At 37.2% G+C, this 20,010-nt stretch overlaps 1 protein-coding gene across 1 annotated transcript in view; it reads left to right on the top strand.

Moving 5' to 3' along the window:
• The window catches only part of MFSD2B (MFSD2 lysolipid transporter B, sphingolipid), a 312,518-nt gene that overhangs the window by 151,952 nt on the left and 140,556 nt on the right, over positions 1 to 20,010 (top strand). The window contains exon 6 of the mRNA XM_053709634.1: positions 16,721 to 16,905. Coding sequence (XP_053565609.1) covers positions 16,721 to 16,905 — 185 coding nt within the window. The remainder of the gene's footprint in view (positions 1 to 16,720; positions 16,906 to 20,010) is intronic.

Raw genomic sequence — 20,010 nt, 5'->3', positions numbered from 1 at the left:
TTCCACGTTGATTGCCCAGGATCAAACAGGAGAGAGCATCGGTGATTCTGATAGCGCCTGCGTGGCCACGCAGGACCTGGTATGCAGACCTAGTGGACATGTCGTCCTGTCCACCATGGTCTCTACCCCTGAGGCAGGACCTTCTAATCCAGGGTCCCTTTCAACCATCCAAACCTAATTTCTCTGAGGCTGACTGCTTGAAATTGAACGCTTGATTCTATTAAAGCGTGGGTTTTCGGATTTCGGTTATTGATACATTAATACAGGCCGGAAACCTGTTACCAGAAAAATTTACCACAAGATATGGCGTAAATATTTATATTGGTGTGAATCCAAGAGTTACTCATGGAGTAAGGTTAGGATTCCTAGGATATTGTCTTTTCTACAAGAGGGTTTAGAAAAGGGCTTATCCGCTAGTTCTCTAAAGGGACAGATTTCTGCTCTGTCTATTCTTTTACACAAGCGTCTGGCAGAGAATCCAGACGTCCGGCTTTTTGTCAGGCTTTGGCTAGGATTAAGCTGTGTTTAAAACTTGTTGCTCCCTCCGTGGAGCTTAAACTTGGTTATTAAAGTTCCTTCAGGGTGTTCGTTTGAACCCCCTTCATTCACATTGATATTAAGCTTTTATCTTGGAAAGTTCTGTTTTTGATGGCTATTTCCTCGGCTCGAAGAGTCTCTGAGTTATCTGCCTTACATTGTGATTCTCCTCTATCTGATCTTTCATTCAGACAAGGTAGTCCTGCGTACTAAACCTGGGTTTTTTACCTAAGGTTGTTTCTAACAGGAATATCAATCAAGAGATTGTTGTTCCATCGTTATGTCCTAATCATCTTCAAAGAAGGAACGTCTTTTGCATAATCTAGACGTGGTCCGTGCCCTGAAGTTCTACTTTACAGGCAACTAAAGATTTTCGACAAACTTCTTCTCTGTTTGTCGTTTACTCTGGACAGAGGAGAGGTCAAAAGCTTCGGCTACCTCTCTTTCTTTTTGGCTTCGTAGCATAATACGCTTAGCCTATGAGAGACTGCTGGACAGCAGCCTCCTGAAAAAATTACAGCTCATTCCACTAGAGCTGTGGCTTCCACCTGGGCCTTTAAGAATAAGGCCTCTGTTGAACAGATTTGCAAGGGCTGCAATTGGTATTCACTTCATACTTTTTCCAAATTTTCCAAATTTGACACTTTTGCTTCTTCGGAGGCTGTTTTCTGGGAGGAAAGGTTCTACAGGCAGTGGTTCCTTCTGTTTAATGTTCCTGCCTTGTCCCCTCCCATCATCCGTGTACTTTAGCTTTGGTATTGGTATCCCATAAGTAATGGATGACCCGTGGACTGAACAACTTAACAAGAGAAAACATAATTTATGTTTACCTGATAAATTTATTTCTCTTGTAGTGTGTTCAGTCCACGGCCCGCCCTGTCTTTTTGAGACAGGTTCCTAAATTTTAAATTATAACTCCCAGTCACACTGCACCCTATAGTTTCTCCTTTCTCGTCATGTTTCGGTCGAATGAATGGATATGACATGTGAGGGGAGGAGCTATATAGCAGCTCTGCTTGGCTCTCCCTCTTGCAACTTCTGTTGGGAAGGAGAATCTATCCCATAAATAATGGATGACCCGTGGACTGAACACACTACAAGTGAAATAAATTTATCAGGTAAGCATAAATTATGTTTTTTTGGATAGGGTGATTTATTAGTTTATGGTTTTTTAGATTAGGCTTTTTTGGGAACTTCTAGGGCTAATACCCTACAAAATACGCTTTTTAAGGGCTACTGTTATAGTAAACTTATAGTGTTAGTTTAGGTTTTTTTTTTTAGTTTGGGGTGGGTTTTGTATTTTAAGGGGGCCAAAGTTTTAGTATAGGCTTAACTTCTTTTTTTTTTTTTGGTAGTGTTGTTTTTTTCTGTAATGTTTTTTTTTATTATTATTATTTTGTAATTTAGTGTTTGTTAGTTTTCTAACTTAGGGGGTGTTTGTTTAGGGTGGGAGGGTTAGGTGTTAGGTAGAAGTATGTGTAGGAGTAGTTTGTGTTGGGGGGTTGTGGCGGATTAGGGGTTAATATGTTAGGGAGTTGTGGCGTTTAAGCAGAGTAGGGGGATAATGCTTTTGGCTATTGGTGGTTTAGGGGTTAAAAGGGTAGAAGTTTAATTGTGGTTTGCTATTGGCGGTTTATGGGTTAAGTAGTGTAGGGTTAGTTTGCAGGGTGGATTTTGTCGGTTTAGGGGTACATAGGTATAGTTGTTAGTCTCAGTGCTCTATTGGATCCAAAGGGACCCTTTGCTATACATCTCCAATGTCAGCACCCAATGCTTACTGGAATATATCACCAGCATTGCCGCCCATTGGGATGTATAGTAAAATGCCCTTTCGGCAATGACGCCTGTTAATTTAGATGTTGGCAGCTTAGAATATTTTGCAGACTCACTCAACATCACGGCAGATCCCTTTGAATATATTGCCGCATGGCAAACACTTTCGATCATCGGGGCCCCAGAGATAAGCTGCGTCTTATAGAAAGTAATGAAGCTCTCTGGGATAGAGAATTTCACTGGGAGAGGAAAGTAACAGGGGAGCACCTGACACTGATATAAATTCTCAGTTTGCAGCCTAATACAAATTACGCTGAAATATCTCTTAAACAAAGAATTACAAGAGAACAAATCAAATTTGATAATAGAAGATGGAAACTTTTTTTAAATTGCATTCATTTTCTAAATCATGAAAGAAAAAATTGGGGGTTCATGTCCCTTTAACACCCTTGCACCATTTGACTAGCTGCCAGTAACAAATATGGTGGTGGCCAATGAAGGGGGGAAGGTTTAAGAGCTGTTGGGGGGGGGGGAGGGAAATCAGGTGGGAGGGTGAGGAGGGACGCATACACTACAGAAATAAATAAACAAATTAAAAAAAAAAAGCCCTAAACTGCATACTGGCAGGACTGGTCTGTCAGCACCTAAGATGGTGGTGACCATTGTGTGTGTGTGGGGGGGTTAGGGAAGAGAGGTGTTTGGGAGGGATAAGGTAGGGATAAGGGTGTGGAAGGTGTCAGGTGGGAGGGTAATTGCTACAGTACAGCATAAATTAACCTTACAAGCTACCTGTTTAACCCCCTTCACTTCAGGGAATGTCGGAAGTGTGGTGTGCAGCTAAAATTAGCGGCCTTCTAATTGCCAAAAATCAATTGCAAAGCCATACATGTCTGCTGTTTCTGAACAAAGGGGACCTCAGAGAAGCTTTTACCACCATTTCTCATATAACTGCAGTAGTTGTGAGAAACCCAAAGTTTGCGAAAAAGTTAATGATCATATTTGACGCCAACTAGTGGCATTAAATATACCAAAATGGGCATAGATCTAATATCTTGGTTTGTCTACTTTATATATATATATATATATATATATATTTTTTTTTTACTAATTATGATTCGCACTCCTCCAATTTTTATATCACTGACTCATTAAATTGATCTGATTTTAAAAGTTGATATCAGATCAAAATGTGCTCGGGGGGATACAAAATAGATATGAAAATAAGAAAGAATTAGTGAGCAGCTATCCCACACTACACAGTTCCCTTTTTTCCCGGCACCAGAGTATAGTATTAGTATCCCAATACTAGTGGTGTATTATAAGAGCTTACTTTCCTTAATCACTAGCAAATAATAAATACAATAAATAAATATGTTTCGCATCGTACATCATAATGATGAAGAAAATTATACAAAGAAAATTATCATTACATAATAATATGATTTATTAGCTGGTTCTAGACAATTAAATATATACAAATTAACGAACGTGGGCCCACTTGATAGTGCACAAACCGCTATTTCCTCATAGCTAAAAGTTCAGCTGTTAAAGACCATGGTTATGTCCCAAGAAATTATTTATCTCCAATGTATGTATTATACCATAAGTCCATCATGCTGATATTTGAGGTTTAAAAAAGGGCTTAAAATGTTCGTCAAAAATATAAGTGCAAATAGAGAGACTGAACACTCTAGGGGTTATTTTGTAAATGATGCTTGTTGATATTGTTCGTGCATGTAAGTTTGTGAGCAGAGTATATCTGTTGAATAGCTGCTTGATTCCGTGTATTATGCCTCAAGGAATTTGGGCTTTGGATAGTCGAACTTCCACACACCTTGCTAGGCAAATTACGGCAACATTTGTAACCATCAAAGAAACAGTTTACCTTGATTGTAGTTTCCGCTGTGTCTGGCTCAAATGGATACTCACATGCACTTTCCTTATCGTATTTAGTTACATACCCACAACGAGTGTGTCAATCTTATGCACTGTTATTTCTTGTTGTCATTTGACCGGCTTGGTTCTGAAGGGCTCAGCTGTTGCCCTCAGTAAGAATTAGCGTTCAGCGTTTCAGCTACGTGCGTTTCACCCTGACTGGTTGCTTGTTTAGGGCTTCATCCGGCTGCTTTCTCATTGGTCTAAAATCGGACCTTTTGTACTTGAAATTCGTCGCCGCCCATGGGTGAAATGGTTGAATTGATCATATGACTTCATTTCATATTTCTTTGCTAAATTTGCTCTATAGTGTTAAGGAATATTTGCAATGATTATACAATTGTTAGCTTATTCACAATGCTATTACAAGTTTTATTTAATTGACAACCTTTCATGATTTTGGCAATAATAACTCATTATATATGATGTGATTTGTCTTTTGTACTGTGGATAGTACATATATATTTTCACTCTACGTGTTTTTTGTCATTTGCAAAAATATCACAATCCCACTGGGACCAATTTGTTTCTTGTATTTATACCACATTTTCTAACTATTTCCTTTATTTTTGAAAATCTAATTCATTAAATATAATTTAATTTACTTTTTGTACTATAAATAGTAAATATATTTGTGTTTTGTCAGTTGCGATTATGAGAATTTTTTGGGGGATTTTTACTGAGATTAATTTTTCTGTTTTATCCTGCTGCAATGTTAACTATTTCATTCATTGTAGAAAAGGTGCATAGTTTATTTCTTCATTAAGACCATATGGTTTTAATGCTTTCAAATCATAGATCCATCTACATTCTTTTTGTAACAATATGTTATCTAGGTTTCCCCCTCTCATAGATATGTCTACTTTTTCTAATCCTAAAAATCTTAGGGTTTCTTCGTTACTATTGTGAAACAATTTAAAGTGTCTTGCTAGGCTGCTAGTTTTCACCTCATTAGAGAAGTCCCTTTTGTGTTCTTTCTTTCTTTCTTTCTTTCTTTCTTTCTTTCTTTCTTTCTTTCTTTCTTTCAATTCACGGTAGGTTTTGCCCACATAATACATGGGGCAAAAACAGAATATTGGTACAGCTTGAAGAACTAGCAGAGGAGGAGTCTTTAGAAACTACAACACAAACAAAAAATATTGGTCATACAAACTCTTAAGAGCAGCTCTTCCTATATGCCAGCACTATCACAGGTGTCATGTGTCAATAATTTTGTAAAACTAGTTGAGACAGACATATCCCACACTCAATATTGAAACAGCATATAAAGACAATTTAACACCCAACCAAAGAAAAGCTTTAACATCACTAAAAATGATAAAACAATGACCATCAAGCCGGCCGATAAGGGCGGTAAAGTAGTGATATTAAATACCTCTGATTACATAAATGAATGTTCGAAACAATTACTGGACAGGAAACAATACATTATTCTCAAAAAGAACCCTACATTAATATATCAAGATGAATTGGATACTCTGATCAAGGAGGGGAAAGATGATGGACTGCTAAATAAAATGGAAGTTGAATTTTTAAGAGTAAAATTTCCAAGTTAGCAACTTTTTACACTATACCAAAAATCCATAAAAATAAATTACCACCTCCGGGGAGACCCTCATTTCAGGGCAAGGATCCCTAACTGAAAAAGCTTCACAATACATAGATTATATACTGAGACCAAGCCTTTTAAGTTTACCTTCATATGTAAAAGACACTCAAGATGTCCTTAAAATCATTGAAGGAATGTATTTTGAAGATGGCTGGAAATTGGTAGCAATAGACGTAGAATCTTTATATTGTTCGATTCCTCATAAAGGAGGCATTGAAGCATGTGAATATTTCCTAGAGCAAAGGGGACAGAAATTTTCTACACACACAAAATTTGTGAGTAAGTTACTTAGCTTTGTTCTAGAGCATAACTTTTTTACATTTGCAGGGAAATGTTACCAACAAGTGAGGGGCACAGCAATGGGGACTTGCTGTGCCCCCACTTATGCTTGCCTATATTTAGGCAAGTGGGAGAAAGACGTCTATGGAGGAAGCCAGAGTATCAATATAAAACTCTGGCTTCGCTTCATAGATGACGTGTTATTATTTTGGTCAGGAACAGAACAAATGTTGGATAATTTTCATGAAGGAACTAAATATAAATAATCACAATTTAAAATTCACATATGAGTTTGACAGATTAGCAATTACATTTTTAGATCTGAGGATTTCAGTGAAAGAAAATAAAATAATTACAAATACCTTCAGGAAAAACACAGCAGGGAATACTCTTTTGATGGCAGAGAGCCATCACCCCCCCCCCCCCCCTCTTTGATCAAGAATATCCCAAAGGGACAATACCTGAGGCACCGTAGAAATTGCACAGAATTAACAACTTTTAAAAATGAAGCAGATTCCTTAAGAAAAAGATTTGTAGACAGAGGATATCCCACCAATACATTAAAAAAGGCATACAGCATAGCTGTTAAAAGCAACAGGGATGAAAAGGAAACTGAACAGCAAAATAAAGTTAGATTTATCTCCATCTTCAATAACAAATGGCAAGATATAAGAGCCATATTAAAAAAACATTGGCATATTCTTACCCTAGATAGAGAAATAATAAATTTTGTAGGTGACAGACCATTAATGTCAGCTCGCAAAGCTCCAAATCTAAAAGACAGACTAGTCCAGAGTCACTTTTCAGAAAAGCCTAAAACCATTGGCTACAAACATACCAAGAGAAAGATGACAACTTTAGGTGTAAAAAATGTTCGGTATGTAAAAACATGCAACAAGGAACATATTTTACTGACAAATATGGCAGCTGTCATAAAATAAAAGGCAAAATTAATTGTAGAAGTGGGGGAATTATATATCTGGCATTCTGTTTTTGCCCCATGTATTATGTGGGCAAAACCTACCGTGAATTGAAAGAAAGAAAGAACACAAAAGGGACTTCTCTAATGAGGTGAAAACTAGCAGCCTAGCAAGACACTTTAAATTGTTTCACAATAGTAACGAAGAAACCCTAAGATTTTTAGGATTAGAAAAAGTAGACATATCTATGAGAGGGGGAAACCTAGATAACATATTGTTACAAAAAGAATGTAGATGGATCTATGATTTGAAAGCATTAAAACCATATGGTCTTAATGAAGAAATAAACTATGCACCTTTTCTACAATGAATGAAATAGTTAAACATTGCAGCAGGATAAAACAGAATAATTAATCTCAGTAAAAATCCCCCAAAAATTCTCATAATCGCAACTGACAAAACACAAATATATTTACTATTTATAGTACAAAAAGTAAATTAAATTATATTTAATGAATTAGATTTTCAAAAATAAAGGAAATAGTTAGAAAATGTGGTATAAATACAAGAGACAAATTGGTCCCAGTGGGATTGTGATATTTTTGCAACTGACAAAAAACACGTAGAGTGAAAATATATATGTACTATCCACAGTACAAAAGACAAATCACATCATATCTAATGAATTATTATTGCCAAAATCATGAAAGGTTGTCAATTAAATAAAAACTTGTAATAGCATTGTGAATAAGCTAAAATTGTATAATCATTGCAAATATTCCTTAACACTATAGAGCAAATTTAGCAAAGAATATGAAATGAAGTCATATAATCAATTCACCATTTCACCCATGGGCGGCACGAATTTCAAGTACAAAAGGTCCGATTTTAGACCAATGAGAAAGCAGCGGGATGAAGCCCTAAACAAGCAACCAGTCAGGGTGAAACGCTGAACGCTAATTCTTACTGAGGGCAACAGATGAGCCCTTCAGAACCAAGCCGGTCAAATGACAACAAGAAATAACACACTCGTTGTGGGTATGTAACTAAATACGATGAGGAAAGTGCATGTGAGTATCCATTTGAGCCAGACACAGCGGAAACTACAATCAAGGTAAACTGTTTCTTTGATGGTTACAAATGTTGCCGTAATTTGCCTAGCAAGGTGTGTGGAAGTTCGACTATCCAAAGCCCTAATTCCTTGAGGCATAATACACGGAATCAAGCAGCTATTCAACAGATATACTCTGCCCACAAACTTACATGCACGAACAATATCAACAAGCATCATTTACAAAATAACCCCTAGAGTGTTCAGTCTCTCTATTTTGCACTTATATTTTTGACAAACATTTTAAGCCCTTTTTTAAACCTCAAATATCAGAATGATGGACTTATGGTATAATACATACATTGGAGATAAATATTTCTTGGGACATAACCATGGTCTTTAACAGCTGAACTTTTAGCTATGCGGAAATAGCGGTTTGTGCACTATCAAGTGGGCCCACGTTCGTTAATTTGTATATATTTAATTGTCTAGAACCACCTAATAAATCATATGATTATGTAATGATAATTTTCTTTGTATAATTTTCTTCATCATTATGATGTACGATGCGAAAACATATTTATTTATTGTATTTATTATTTGCTTAGGCCTAGATTTGGAGTTCGGCGGTAGCCGTCAAAACCAGCGTTAGAGGCTCCTAACGCTGGTTTTGGCCGCCCGCTGGTATTTGGAGTCAGTGATTAAAGGGTCTAACGCTCACTTTTCAGCCGCGACTTTTCCATACCGCAGATCCCCCTACGCCATTTGCGTATCCTATCTTTTCAATGGGATCTTCCTAACTCCGGTATTTAGAGTCGTTTCTGAAGTGAGCGTTAGAGCTCTAACGACAAAATTCCAGCCGCCTGAAAATAGCAGGAGTTAAGAGCTTTCTGGCTAACGCCGGTTCATAAAGCTCTTAACTACTGTACCCTAAAGTACACTAACACCCATAAACTACCTATGTACCCCTAAACCGAGCTCCCCCCACATCGCCGCCACTCGATTAAAATTTTTAACCCCTAATCTGCCGACCGCCACCTACGTTATACTTATGTACCCCTAATCTGCTGCCCCTAACCCCGCCGACCCCTGTATTACATTTATTAACCCCTAACCTGCCCCCCACAACGTCGCCGCCAGCTACTTAAAATAATTAACCCCTAATCTTCCGACCGCAAAGCGCCGCCACCTACGTTATCCCTATGTACCCCTAATCTGCTGCCCCTAACACCGCCGACCCCTATATTATATTTATTAACCCCTAATCTGCCCCCCTCAACGTCGCCTCCACCTGCCTAAACTTATTAACCCCTAATCTGCCGAGCGGACCTGAGCGCTACTATAATAAAGTTATTAACCCCTAACCCGCCTCACTAACCCTATCATAAATAGTATTAACCCCTAATCTGCCCTCCCTAACATCGCCGACACCTACCTTCAATTATTAACCCCTAATCTGCCGAGCGGACCTCACCGCTACTATAATAAATGTATTAACCCCTAAAGCTAAGTCTAACCCTAATACTAACACCCCCCTAACTTAAATATAATTTACATCTAACGAAATTAATTAACTCTTATTAAATAAATGATTCCTATTTAAAGCTAAATACTTACCTGTAAAATAAATCCTAATATAGCTACAATATAAATTATAATTATATTATAGCTATTTTAGGATTAATATTTATTTTACAGGCAACTTTTTAATTATTTTAACCAGGTACAATAGCTATTAAATAGTTAAGAACTATTTAATAGTTACATAGTTAAAATAATAACAAATTTACCTGTAAAATAAATCCTAACCTAAGTTATAATTAAACCTAACACTACCCTATCAATAAATTAATTAAATAAACTACCTACAATTACCTACAATTAACCTAACACTACACTATCAATAAATTAATTAAACACAATTCCTACAAATAAATACAATTAAATAAACTAGCTAAAGTACAAAAAATAAAAAAGAACTAAGTTACAAAAAATAATAAAATATTTACAAACATAAGAAAAATATTACAACAATTTTAAACTAATTACACCTACTCTAAGCCCCCTAATAAAATAACAAAGCCCCCCAAAATAAAAAATTCCCTACCCTATTCTAAATTAAAAAAAGTTACAAGCTCTTTTACCTTACCAGCCCTGAACAGGGCCCTTTGCGGGGCATGCCCCAAGGATTTCAGCTCTTTTGCCTGTAAAAAAAAACATACCATACCCCCCCCCAACATTACAACCCACCACCCACATACCCCTAATCTAACCCAAACCCCCCTTAAATAAACCTAACACTAAGCCCCTGAAGATCTTCCTACCTTGTCTTCACCATACCAGGTTCACCGATCCGTCCTGGCTCCAACATCTTCATCCAACCCAAGCGGGGGTTGGCGATCCATCATCCGGTGCTGAAGAGGTCCAGAAGAGGCTCCAAAGTCTTCCTCCTATCCGGCAAGAAGAGGACATCCGGACCGGCAAACATCTTCTCCAAGCGGCATCTTCAATCTTCTTCCATCCGGTGCGGAGCGGGTCCATCTTGAAGCAGGCGACGCGGATCCATCCTCTTCTTCCGTTGTCTCCCGACGAATGACGGTTCCTTTAAGGGACGTCATCCAAGATGGCGTCCCTCGAATTCCGATTGGCTGATAGGATTCTATCAGCCAATCGGAATTAAGGTAGGAATTTTCTGATTGGCTGATGGAATCAGCCAATCAGAATCAAGTTCAATCCGATTGGCTGATCCAATCAGCCAATCAGATTGAGCTCGCATTCTATTGGCTGATCGGAACATTGTTTCCTATGGCAGAATCGTGCACGAGCACGTTTTTGAGGCCGGCCGCGTCCGTAAGCAACTCTGGTATCGAGAGTTGCATTTGCGGTAAAAATGCTCTACGCTCCTTTTTTGGAGCCTAACGCAGCATTTGTTTAAACTCTCGATACCAGAGTTAAATTTATGGTGCGGCCAGAAAAAAGCCCGCGGAGCGTTAACAGCCCTTTTACCGCCGAACTCCAAATCTAGGCCTTAGTGATTAAGGAAAGTAAGCTCTTATAATACACCACTAGTATTGGGATACTAATACTATACTCTGGTGCTGGACAAAGGGAACTATGTAGTGTGGGATAGCTCCTCACTAATTTCTTTTTTCTTATTTATATATATATATATATATATATATATATATATATATATATAAATATATATATATAGTTTCTATAAATAAAAAAACGAAGGCTTTATTTCTGTTTAAATGGAGTGATAGCAAAAATGATAAATAAATTCTCAGTTAGTTTGGGCAAGTTTTTCTCTGAAATTCCTGGTAGCAAAGGGGTAAAAGGGGTATAAAAATACAAAAAGACAATGCTCTCATGTGTCAGAGCATTTCATAATTTCACTATTGCTTTCATATAACTATCGCCTGGATTTAGAGTTTTGCTTTAGAAGGGGTGCGTTAGCTACGCGTGTCTTTTCCCCCCCCCGCACCTTTTAAACAACGCTGCTATTGAGAGTTCTCTGAAGGGCTGCGTTAGGCTCCAAAAAGGGAGCGTACAGGCATATTTACCGCCACTTCAGCCCTCAATACCAGCGTTGCTTACGGACGCGGCCAGCTTAAAAAACGTGCTCGTGCACGATATCCCCATAGGAAACAATGAGGCAGTTTGAGCTGAAAAAAAACCTGCTCGTGCACGATTTTTTTTTTTTGAACCTTCAAAAAAGCAGCGTTTAGCTCCTAACGCAGCCCCATTGTTTCCTATGGGGAAACACTTCCTAAGTCTGCACCTAACACCCTAACATGTACCCCGAGTCTAAACACCCCTAACCTTACACTTATTAACCCCTAATCTGCCGCCCCCGCTATCGCTGACTGCTGCATTATATTATTAACCCCTAATCTGCAGCTCCGGACACCGCCGCAACCTACATTATCCCTATGAACTCCTAATCTGCTGCCCCTAACACCGCCGACCCCTATATTATATTTATTAACCCCTAATCTGCCCCCCCCAACGTCGCCGCTACCTTACCTTCACTTCTTAACCCCTAATTTGCCGACCGGACCTCGCCGCCACTATAATAAATGTATTAACCCCTAAACCGCCTCACTCCCGCCTCAAAAACCCTATAATAAATTTTATTAACCCCTAATCTGCCCTCAATAACATCGCCGACATCTAACTTCAAGTATTAATCCCTAATCTGCCGACCGGACCTCGCCGCTACTCTAATAAATGTATTAACCCCTAAAGCTAAGTCTAACCCTAACACTAACACTCCCCTAAGTTAAATATAATTTTTATCTTACGAAATAAATTAAATCTTATTAAATAAATTAATCCTATTTAAAGCTAAATACTTACCTGTAAAATAAACCCTAATATAGCTACAATATAAATAATAATTATATTGTAGCTATTTTAGGATTTATATTTATTTTACAGGCAACTTTGTATTTATTTTAACTAGGTACAATAGCTATTAAATAGTTAATAACTATGTAATAGCTACCTAGTTAAAATAATTGCAAAATTACCTGTAAAATAAATCCAAACCTAAGTTACAATTAAACCTAACACTACACTATCAATAAATTAATTAACTAAACTATCTACAATTATCTAAAATTAAATCAACTAAACTAAATTACAAAAAACAAACAAACACTAAATTACAAACAAAAAAAAGATTACAAGAATTTTAAGCTAATTACACCGACTCTAAGCCCCCTAAAAAAATAGCAAAGCCCCCCAAAATAAAAAAATGCTCTACCCTATTCTAAAATAAAAATTTAACAGCTCTTTTACCTTACCAGCCCTTAAAAGGGCCTTTTGTGGGGCATGCCCCAAAGAAAACAGCTCTTTTGCATTTAAAAAACATACAATACCCCCCCACAACATTACAACCCACCACCCACATACCCCTAATCTAACCCAAACATCCCTTAAAAAACCTAACACTAAGCCCCTGAAGATCTCCCTACCTTATCTTCACCAAGCCAGGTATCACCGATCTGTCCAGAAGAGGGTCCGAAGTCTTCATCCTATCCGGCAAGAAGAGGTCCAGAAGAGGCTCCGAAGTCTTCATCCTATCCGGCAAGAAGAGGACATCCGGACCGGTAGACATCATCATCCAGGCGGCATCTTCTATCTTCTTCCATCCGGCGTGGAGCGGGACCATCTTGAAGCAGCCGATGCGGATCCATCCTCTTCTTCCGGCGACTCCCGACGAATGAAGGTTTCTTTAAGTGACGTCATCCAAGATGGCGTCCCTCGAATTCCGATTGGCTGATAGGATTCTATCAGTTCAATCGGATTGGCTGATCCAATCAGCCAATCAGATTGAGCTTGCATTCTATTGGCTGATCGGAACAGCCAATAAAATGCGAGCTCAATCTGATTGGCTGATTGGATCAGCCAATCCGATTGAACTTGAATCTGATTGGCTGATTCAATCAGCCAATCAGATTTTTCCTACCTTAATTGATAGAATCCTATCAGACAATCGGAATTCGAGGGACGCCATCTTGGATGTCGTCACTTAAAGGAACCTTCATTCGTCGGGAGTTGCCGGAAGAAGAGGTTGGATCCGCGTCGGCTGCTTCAAGATGGTCCCGCTCCGCGCCGGATGTAAGAAGATAGAAGATGCCGCCTGGATGAGGATGTCTACCGGTCCGGATGTCCTCTTCTTGCCGGATAGGATGAAGACATCGGAGCATCTTCTGGACCTCTTCTTGCCGGATAGGATGAAGACTTCGGAGCCTCTTCTGGACCTCTTCTTGCCGGATAGGATGAAGACTTCGGACCCTCTTCTGGACGGATCTGTGATACCCGGCGTGGTGAAGATAAGGTAGGGAGATCTTCAGTGGCTTAGTGTTAGGTTTTTTAAGGGGTGTTTGGGTTAGATTAAGGGTATGTGGGTGGTGGGTTGTAATGTTGGGGGGGTATTGTATGTTTATTTAAATGCAAAAGAGCTGTTTTCTTTGGGGCATGCCCCGCAAAAGGCCCTTTTAAGGGCTGGTAAGGTAAAAGAGCTGTTAAATTTTTATTTTAGAATAGGTTAGGGCATTTTTTTATTTTGGGGGGCTTTGTTATTTTTTTAGGGGGCTTAGAGTAGGTGTAATTAGCTTAAAATTCTTGTAATCTTTTTTTTTTTTTTGTAATTTAGTTTAGTGGATTTAATTGTAGACAATTATAGATAGTTAAGTTAATTAATTTATTGATAGTGTAGTGTTAGGTTTAATTGTAACTTAGGTTAGGATTTATTTTACATGTAATTTTGTAATTATTTTAACCAGGTAGATATTAAATAGTAAATAACTATTTAATAGCTATTTACCTAGTTAAAATAAATACAAAGTTGCCTGTAAAATAAATATGAATGCTAAAATAGCTACAATATAATTATTATTTATATTGTAGCTATATTAGGGTTTATTTTACAGGTAAGTATTTAGCTTTAAATAGGATTAATTTATTTAATAAGAGTTAATTTATTTCATTAGATAAAAATTATATTTAACTTAGGGGGGTGTTAGTGTTAGGGTTAGACTTAGCTTTAGGGGTTAATACATTTATTATAGTAGCTGCGAGGTCTGGTCGGCAGATTAGGGGTTAATACTTGAAGTTAGGTGTCGGCGATGTTAGGGAGGGCAGATTAGGGGTTAATACTATTTATTATAGGGTTTTTGAGGCGGGAGTGAGGCGGTTTAGGGGTTAATACATTTATTATAGTGGCGACGAGGTCCGGTCGGCAGATTAGGAGTTAATAAGTGTAGGTAGGTAGCGGCGACGTTGGGGGGGGGGCAGATTAGGGGGTAATAAATATAATATAGGGGTCGGTGATGTTAGGGGCAGCAGATTAGGGGTACATACGGATAATGTATGTGGCGGCAGTATGCGGTCGGCAGAGTAGGGGTTAAAAATTTTTTATTAGAGTGGCGGCGATGTGGGGGGACCTCGGTTTAGGGGTACATAGGTAGTTTATGGGTGTTAGTGTACTTTAGAGCACAGTAGTTAAGAGCTTTATAAACCGGCGTTAGCCCATAAAGCTCTTAACTCCTAACTTTTTTCTGCGGCTGGAGTCTTGTCGTTAGAGTTCTAACGCTCACTTCAGCCAAGACTCCAAATACCGGCGTTAGAAAGATCCCATTGAAAAGATAGGATACGCAATTGACGTAAGGGGATCTGCGGTATGGAAAAGTTGCGGCTGGAAAGTGAGCGTTAGACCCTTACCTACAAGACTCTAAATACCAGCGGGGGCCAAAACCAGCGTTAGGACGGCTAACGCAGAACTCTAAATCTAGGCGTATGTGTTTAACCCCCGCAAAGGTTAAAGTCAGCTCTAGAGCGGCAATGCACTACCGGAAGCAAGCTGGTCTGTTTAGCCAATGATGACAGACATATGTGTGTAGCCACCAATTACTATTTAGCCCCATTAGTGCATTGCCGCTCTTAAGCCTATCTAGGTATGCTTTTTAAGAGAATAAATTAAATTTGATAGCATGTTCTAAAGAAAAATTGCATGTTCTGACTGAACTATGTAAGTTTCATTTGGTCTTTTCTGCTTCTGATATAAAGATAAATAAACACAGGACACCAAGCAAACAATCTGCTATACAGACAAAGTGAACGATACACAAATTCATACAAACACTAGAAGGAAGCATACTGCTATACTTACTGGAGTGCAGTCATTTTTTTATTTTTTTTTAAAGGACTATTCCCTGAAAAATAAAAAATTAAAATTCACAACCAAACCTTGATAAAGAATACAAAGACTTTACATATATTATGTTGCAAAATTAATTAAAGGGATACTAACTCCAATTTTTTTTCTTTAATGATTTAGATAGAGTATGCAATTTTACACACATTTCTAATTTACTCCTACTATCAATTTTTCTTCGTTCCATGGCTATCATTATTTAAAAAGCAGGAATTTAAAGCTTAGGAGCCAGCTCATTTAAGGTTCATCACCCTGGATAGCGCTTGCTTATTGGTGGCTACATTTGGCAAACCAATAAGCAAGCATAACCCAGGTTCTCAATCACAAATGAGAACGAAGACAAAAATGATAAGAGGAGTAAATTAGAAAGTTGCTTAAAATTACAAGCTCTATCTGAATAATTAAAGACAAAATTTGGGTTTAGTGTCCCTTTAAAGGGATACAAAACCCAAATATTTTATTTCATGATTCAGATAGAACATGCAATTTTAAGCAACTTTCTAATTTACTCCCATTACCAATTTTTCTTTGTTCTCTTGCTATCTTTATTTAAAAAGCAGGAATGTAAAGCTTAGAAACCGTTTCATTTAAGGTTCAGCACCCTGGATAGCGCTTGCTGATTGGTGAGCTACATTCAGCCACCAATAAGCAAGAGTAACCCAGGTCTGAATCAAAAATGTGCCGGCTGCTAAGCTTTACATTCCTGCTTTTTAAATAAAGATAGAAAGAGAATGAAGAAAAATTGATAATAGGAGTAAATTAGAAAGTTGCTTAAAATTGCATGCTCTATCTGAACCGTGAGAGAAAAAATTTGGGTTTAGTGTCCCTTTAATGGTTGTAACTGACAATATCTGTAGACTAAGATGCTTATTTGTTGCTGTGTCTTGTAGGAATGACCATGGAAGTGTTCGGAACCTTGATTGGAGCAGCACTTCAGGGACAGATTGTGGCAAGCGCTCACTTTGCCAATTACTGCAAAACTAACAACGGCAGCAACAACTTTACTGGGAATGTCTCAGACTCATTTCCAAACCACACCGCTCTGACAGGGTCATTGGACATCCAGCTACACGCCGTAAGGAAATGTTACAGAATAATTATTTGCAAGTTATGAGGTTTACCATTGTCATTTTTGCATGTACATGGCGCATTTAGGTCTTGATGGATAACTGAATAGCCATGTATATAACTCTCAGTTACACATACCCCCATAGTGCTTTTCATACATGTTATATTACTATGCTCAAGAAAAATATTACTATAGCTTACCAGTCAAAAAAAAAGTTACTAGCCAAGAGAGAAAAAGCTATTAGTCCACTAAATTTAAAACTTAATTTCTAAATGGCCCACTGCAATTTCATACTAGTCCAGGACTAGTGGTCATGTGGAAACTTGTATCTTAACCTAAGGGTGCCATATACTAAGCATCAAAGTGACCTTTCGTGTGTATTTTCGCATCAAAATTTGTGCGCGGATTAAAAACCATATGTACCAAGTCGTGATCGAATTTATAATCCACTTTTTTTCATCTGTGAGCGTACTTTTCCACAACTACTTGATCCGAACCCTTTTTTAACATACTAAACCATCGAGCGTCATAAAATCCGCTATTAACGGAAATGATCAATGTTACAACCAATCCGTTTGCTCAAACCTTCGCGTTAACTTTGTGTAATTTACTTTGCGACCATTTAGGTAGCGAACACAATAGAAAACTATAGGGGGTATCAGACTGAAGCCAGGTTGAGTAGTCAAAATAAGCAGATAGACAAATCAGAATCCATTATTTGTTTGCCAGCAGTGAATGAAGATGGAGACACTTTTACATTTATTTGTCTTTCGATTTATTCAATTACGAGAAAGAAGGGCTATACAGGTACCTATTGAAAATAATGAATTTCAAAGAAGGAGAGGTTGAAGAAGGAGAGTTCCAAGAGGTTTCCTCCCTCATATGGATTTTGAAGCCCTTTCTGATCGTGAGGTTATCCAGAGATTCTGTTTGGACAGAGAAGCTATAATGGACCTTTACAATGAAATAGCAGAATACCTTGAGCCAATGACGGACTTTTAAAACTGTTGGCAGCATTACACTTTTTTGCCACAGGTTCTTTCCAGATGTGTCTAGCGTCATAATTGGCATAAGCCAGTCTGCATTTTCTAGGCACCTGACAAAAGTTAGCAACGCATTGATGGTGGTCTTTCCACGGTATGTGTGCCTTCCATCGACTCCTGAAGAGTGGCAATCTGTGAAGTCCAACTTTTATAGAATCTCCAGAATGCCCAATGTACTTGGAGTCATCGATTTTACACACGTTGCAGTAAAACCGGCACGTGAACGTGAAGACGTTTACCGTAATAGAAAACAGTACCATTCTCTCAACATTCAGATGGTGTGTGACCATAACATGAAAATAATCAGTGTCCGTTCCAACTTCCCTGAGTCCTGCAATGATTCCTATATTTTGCGTCAGTCTGGGATATATAGGAAGTTTGAATATGGAGAGATGCCTGAAGGATTTCTTCTAGGTAATTATTAATAATAATGTTATTATCGTCAATAAATATTGATTGATTCAGATAAAAAATGCAATTATATAAAACTGTACAATTTAATTCTGTTTTCAAATATTGTTTGTTCTTTAAATATCGTTTAATGAAGATTAAAAATAGATAGACTCTACAGCGGTCAGGAGTGTGCACATGTCATTCTTATTCAATGTCATCAAGTATTTGCTACATTTTTTATGTTGCAAAAAAAGGTTATTATAAAGCTAAATTAAATTTTGTTTTACAATCAAAGATAACAAGATAACCTATTTAAATTGATAAAAGAGCATTTGATAAATGCATGCTCAATATGTATTAGATAAGTGTACTTTTAATTGCACTGCCCCCTTAATTATGTATCAAAACTAGATAGTAAGATCTTAAAATCAAATATTTTAAAATTTAGTATTTTTCAATTATATTATAACTATAAATGTTAATTTATTTTCTTTCTTTTTTTTAATGTAAACAGGGGATACTGGTTATTTTAGTAGAAAATGGTTATTCACACCTTACAATAATCCTCAAAGAATATGTGAGGTTAAATTCAATAGATCCACCAGAGGAATCATTGAGAGAGCTTTTGCACTGCTAGAAATGCGCTTTCGTTGTCTTGACCACTCAGGTGGTGTGGTGTGGTGCAGTATGCTCCAGAAAAAGTGGCCAAAATAATTATGGTCTGCTGTATTCTGCATAACATTGCAATTCACAGAGGAAGTGAAATTGGGGATGATGCTAATGACATATCAATTGATGACTTTCCAGAAGTGATCTGCAATGATGCACCAACCAGATAGGCTATAACTGCAAAGAATTTTGCAGCTGAAAATTATTTTAATGAATAAATAAAATAGTCCATGAAGATCTATTCTATTTTTTTATTTCAATTGCTACTAATTGATATAAAACATTTCAAAAAACAGTTTTGTTTACATGTTGTAGATTTATATATATTATCATTCAATTTCATTTTGTTATTGTTAATAAAAAAAAAAATTCTGTATCTTACAATTTATCTAAAAAAAAATTTCCATTATAGTTTGGAAAGAAATATAAATCTTTGGATTTGTCAAAGGTTTAAAAATTTCAAATTTTCAACTGTGAGCAATGCTAATGTTGAAGGAACATTAAACAAAAAAAATTGTATTTCATGATTCAGATAGAAAAACTAATTTTAAACAGCATTCAAATTTAGTTTTGTTATCTAATTTGCCTCATTCTCTTGTTATCCTTTTCTGAAAATCATATCTAGATAGGCTCATGAATTGCTGTTTGGTGGCAGCACATAGATGCCTCTTGTTATTTTCTCACTTATATGCATTCGTATTTCTTAAAAAAAGGATATCTAACGAAAGAAGATAAATAGATTATAGAATTAAAGTTGAATAATTTTTAAAATCGTATTTTTTTTTATTTTTTATTCATGAATGAAAAATATTTGGTTTAATGTCCCTTTAACCCCTTAGTGACAGACCACTTTTCCATTTTCTGACCGTTTGGGACCAAGGCTATTTTTACATTTCTGCAGTGTTTGTGTTTAGCTGTAATTTTCCTCTTACTCATTTACTGTACCCACACATATTATATACCGTTTTTCTCGCCATTAAATAGAGTTTATAAAGATACCATTATT

Source organism: Bombina bombina, chromosome 4, assembly GCF_027579735.1.
Source record: "Bombina bombina isolate aBomBom1 chromosome 4, aBomBom1.pri, whole genome shotgun sequence".
Lineage (NCBI taxonomy): Eukaryota > Metazoa > Chordata > Amphibia > Anura > Bombinatoridae > Bombina > Bombina bombina.
This window is presented reverse-complemented; position numbering and strand designations above follow the sequence as displayed.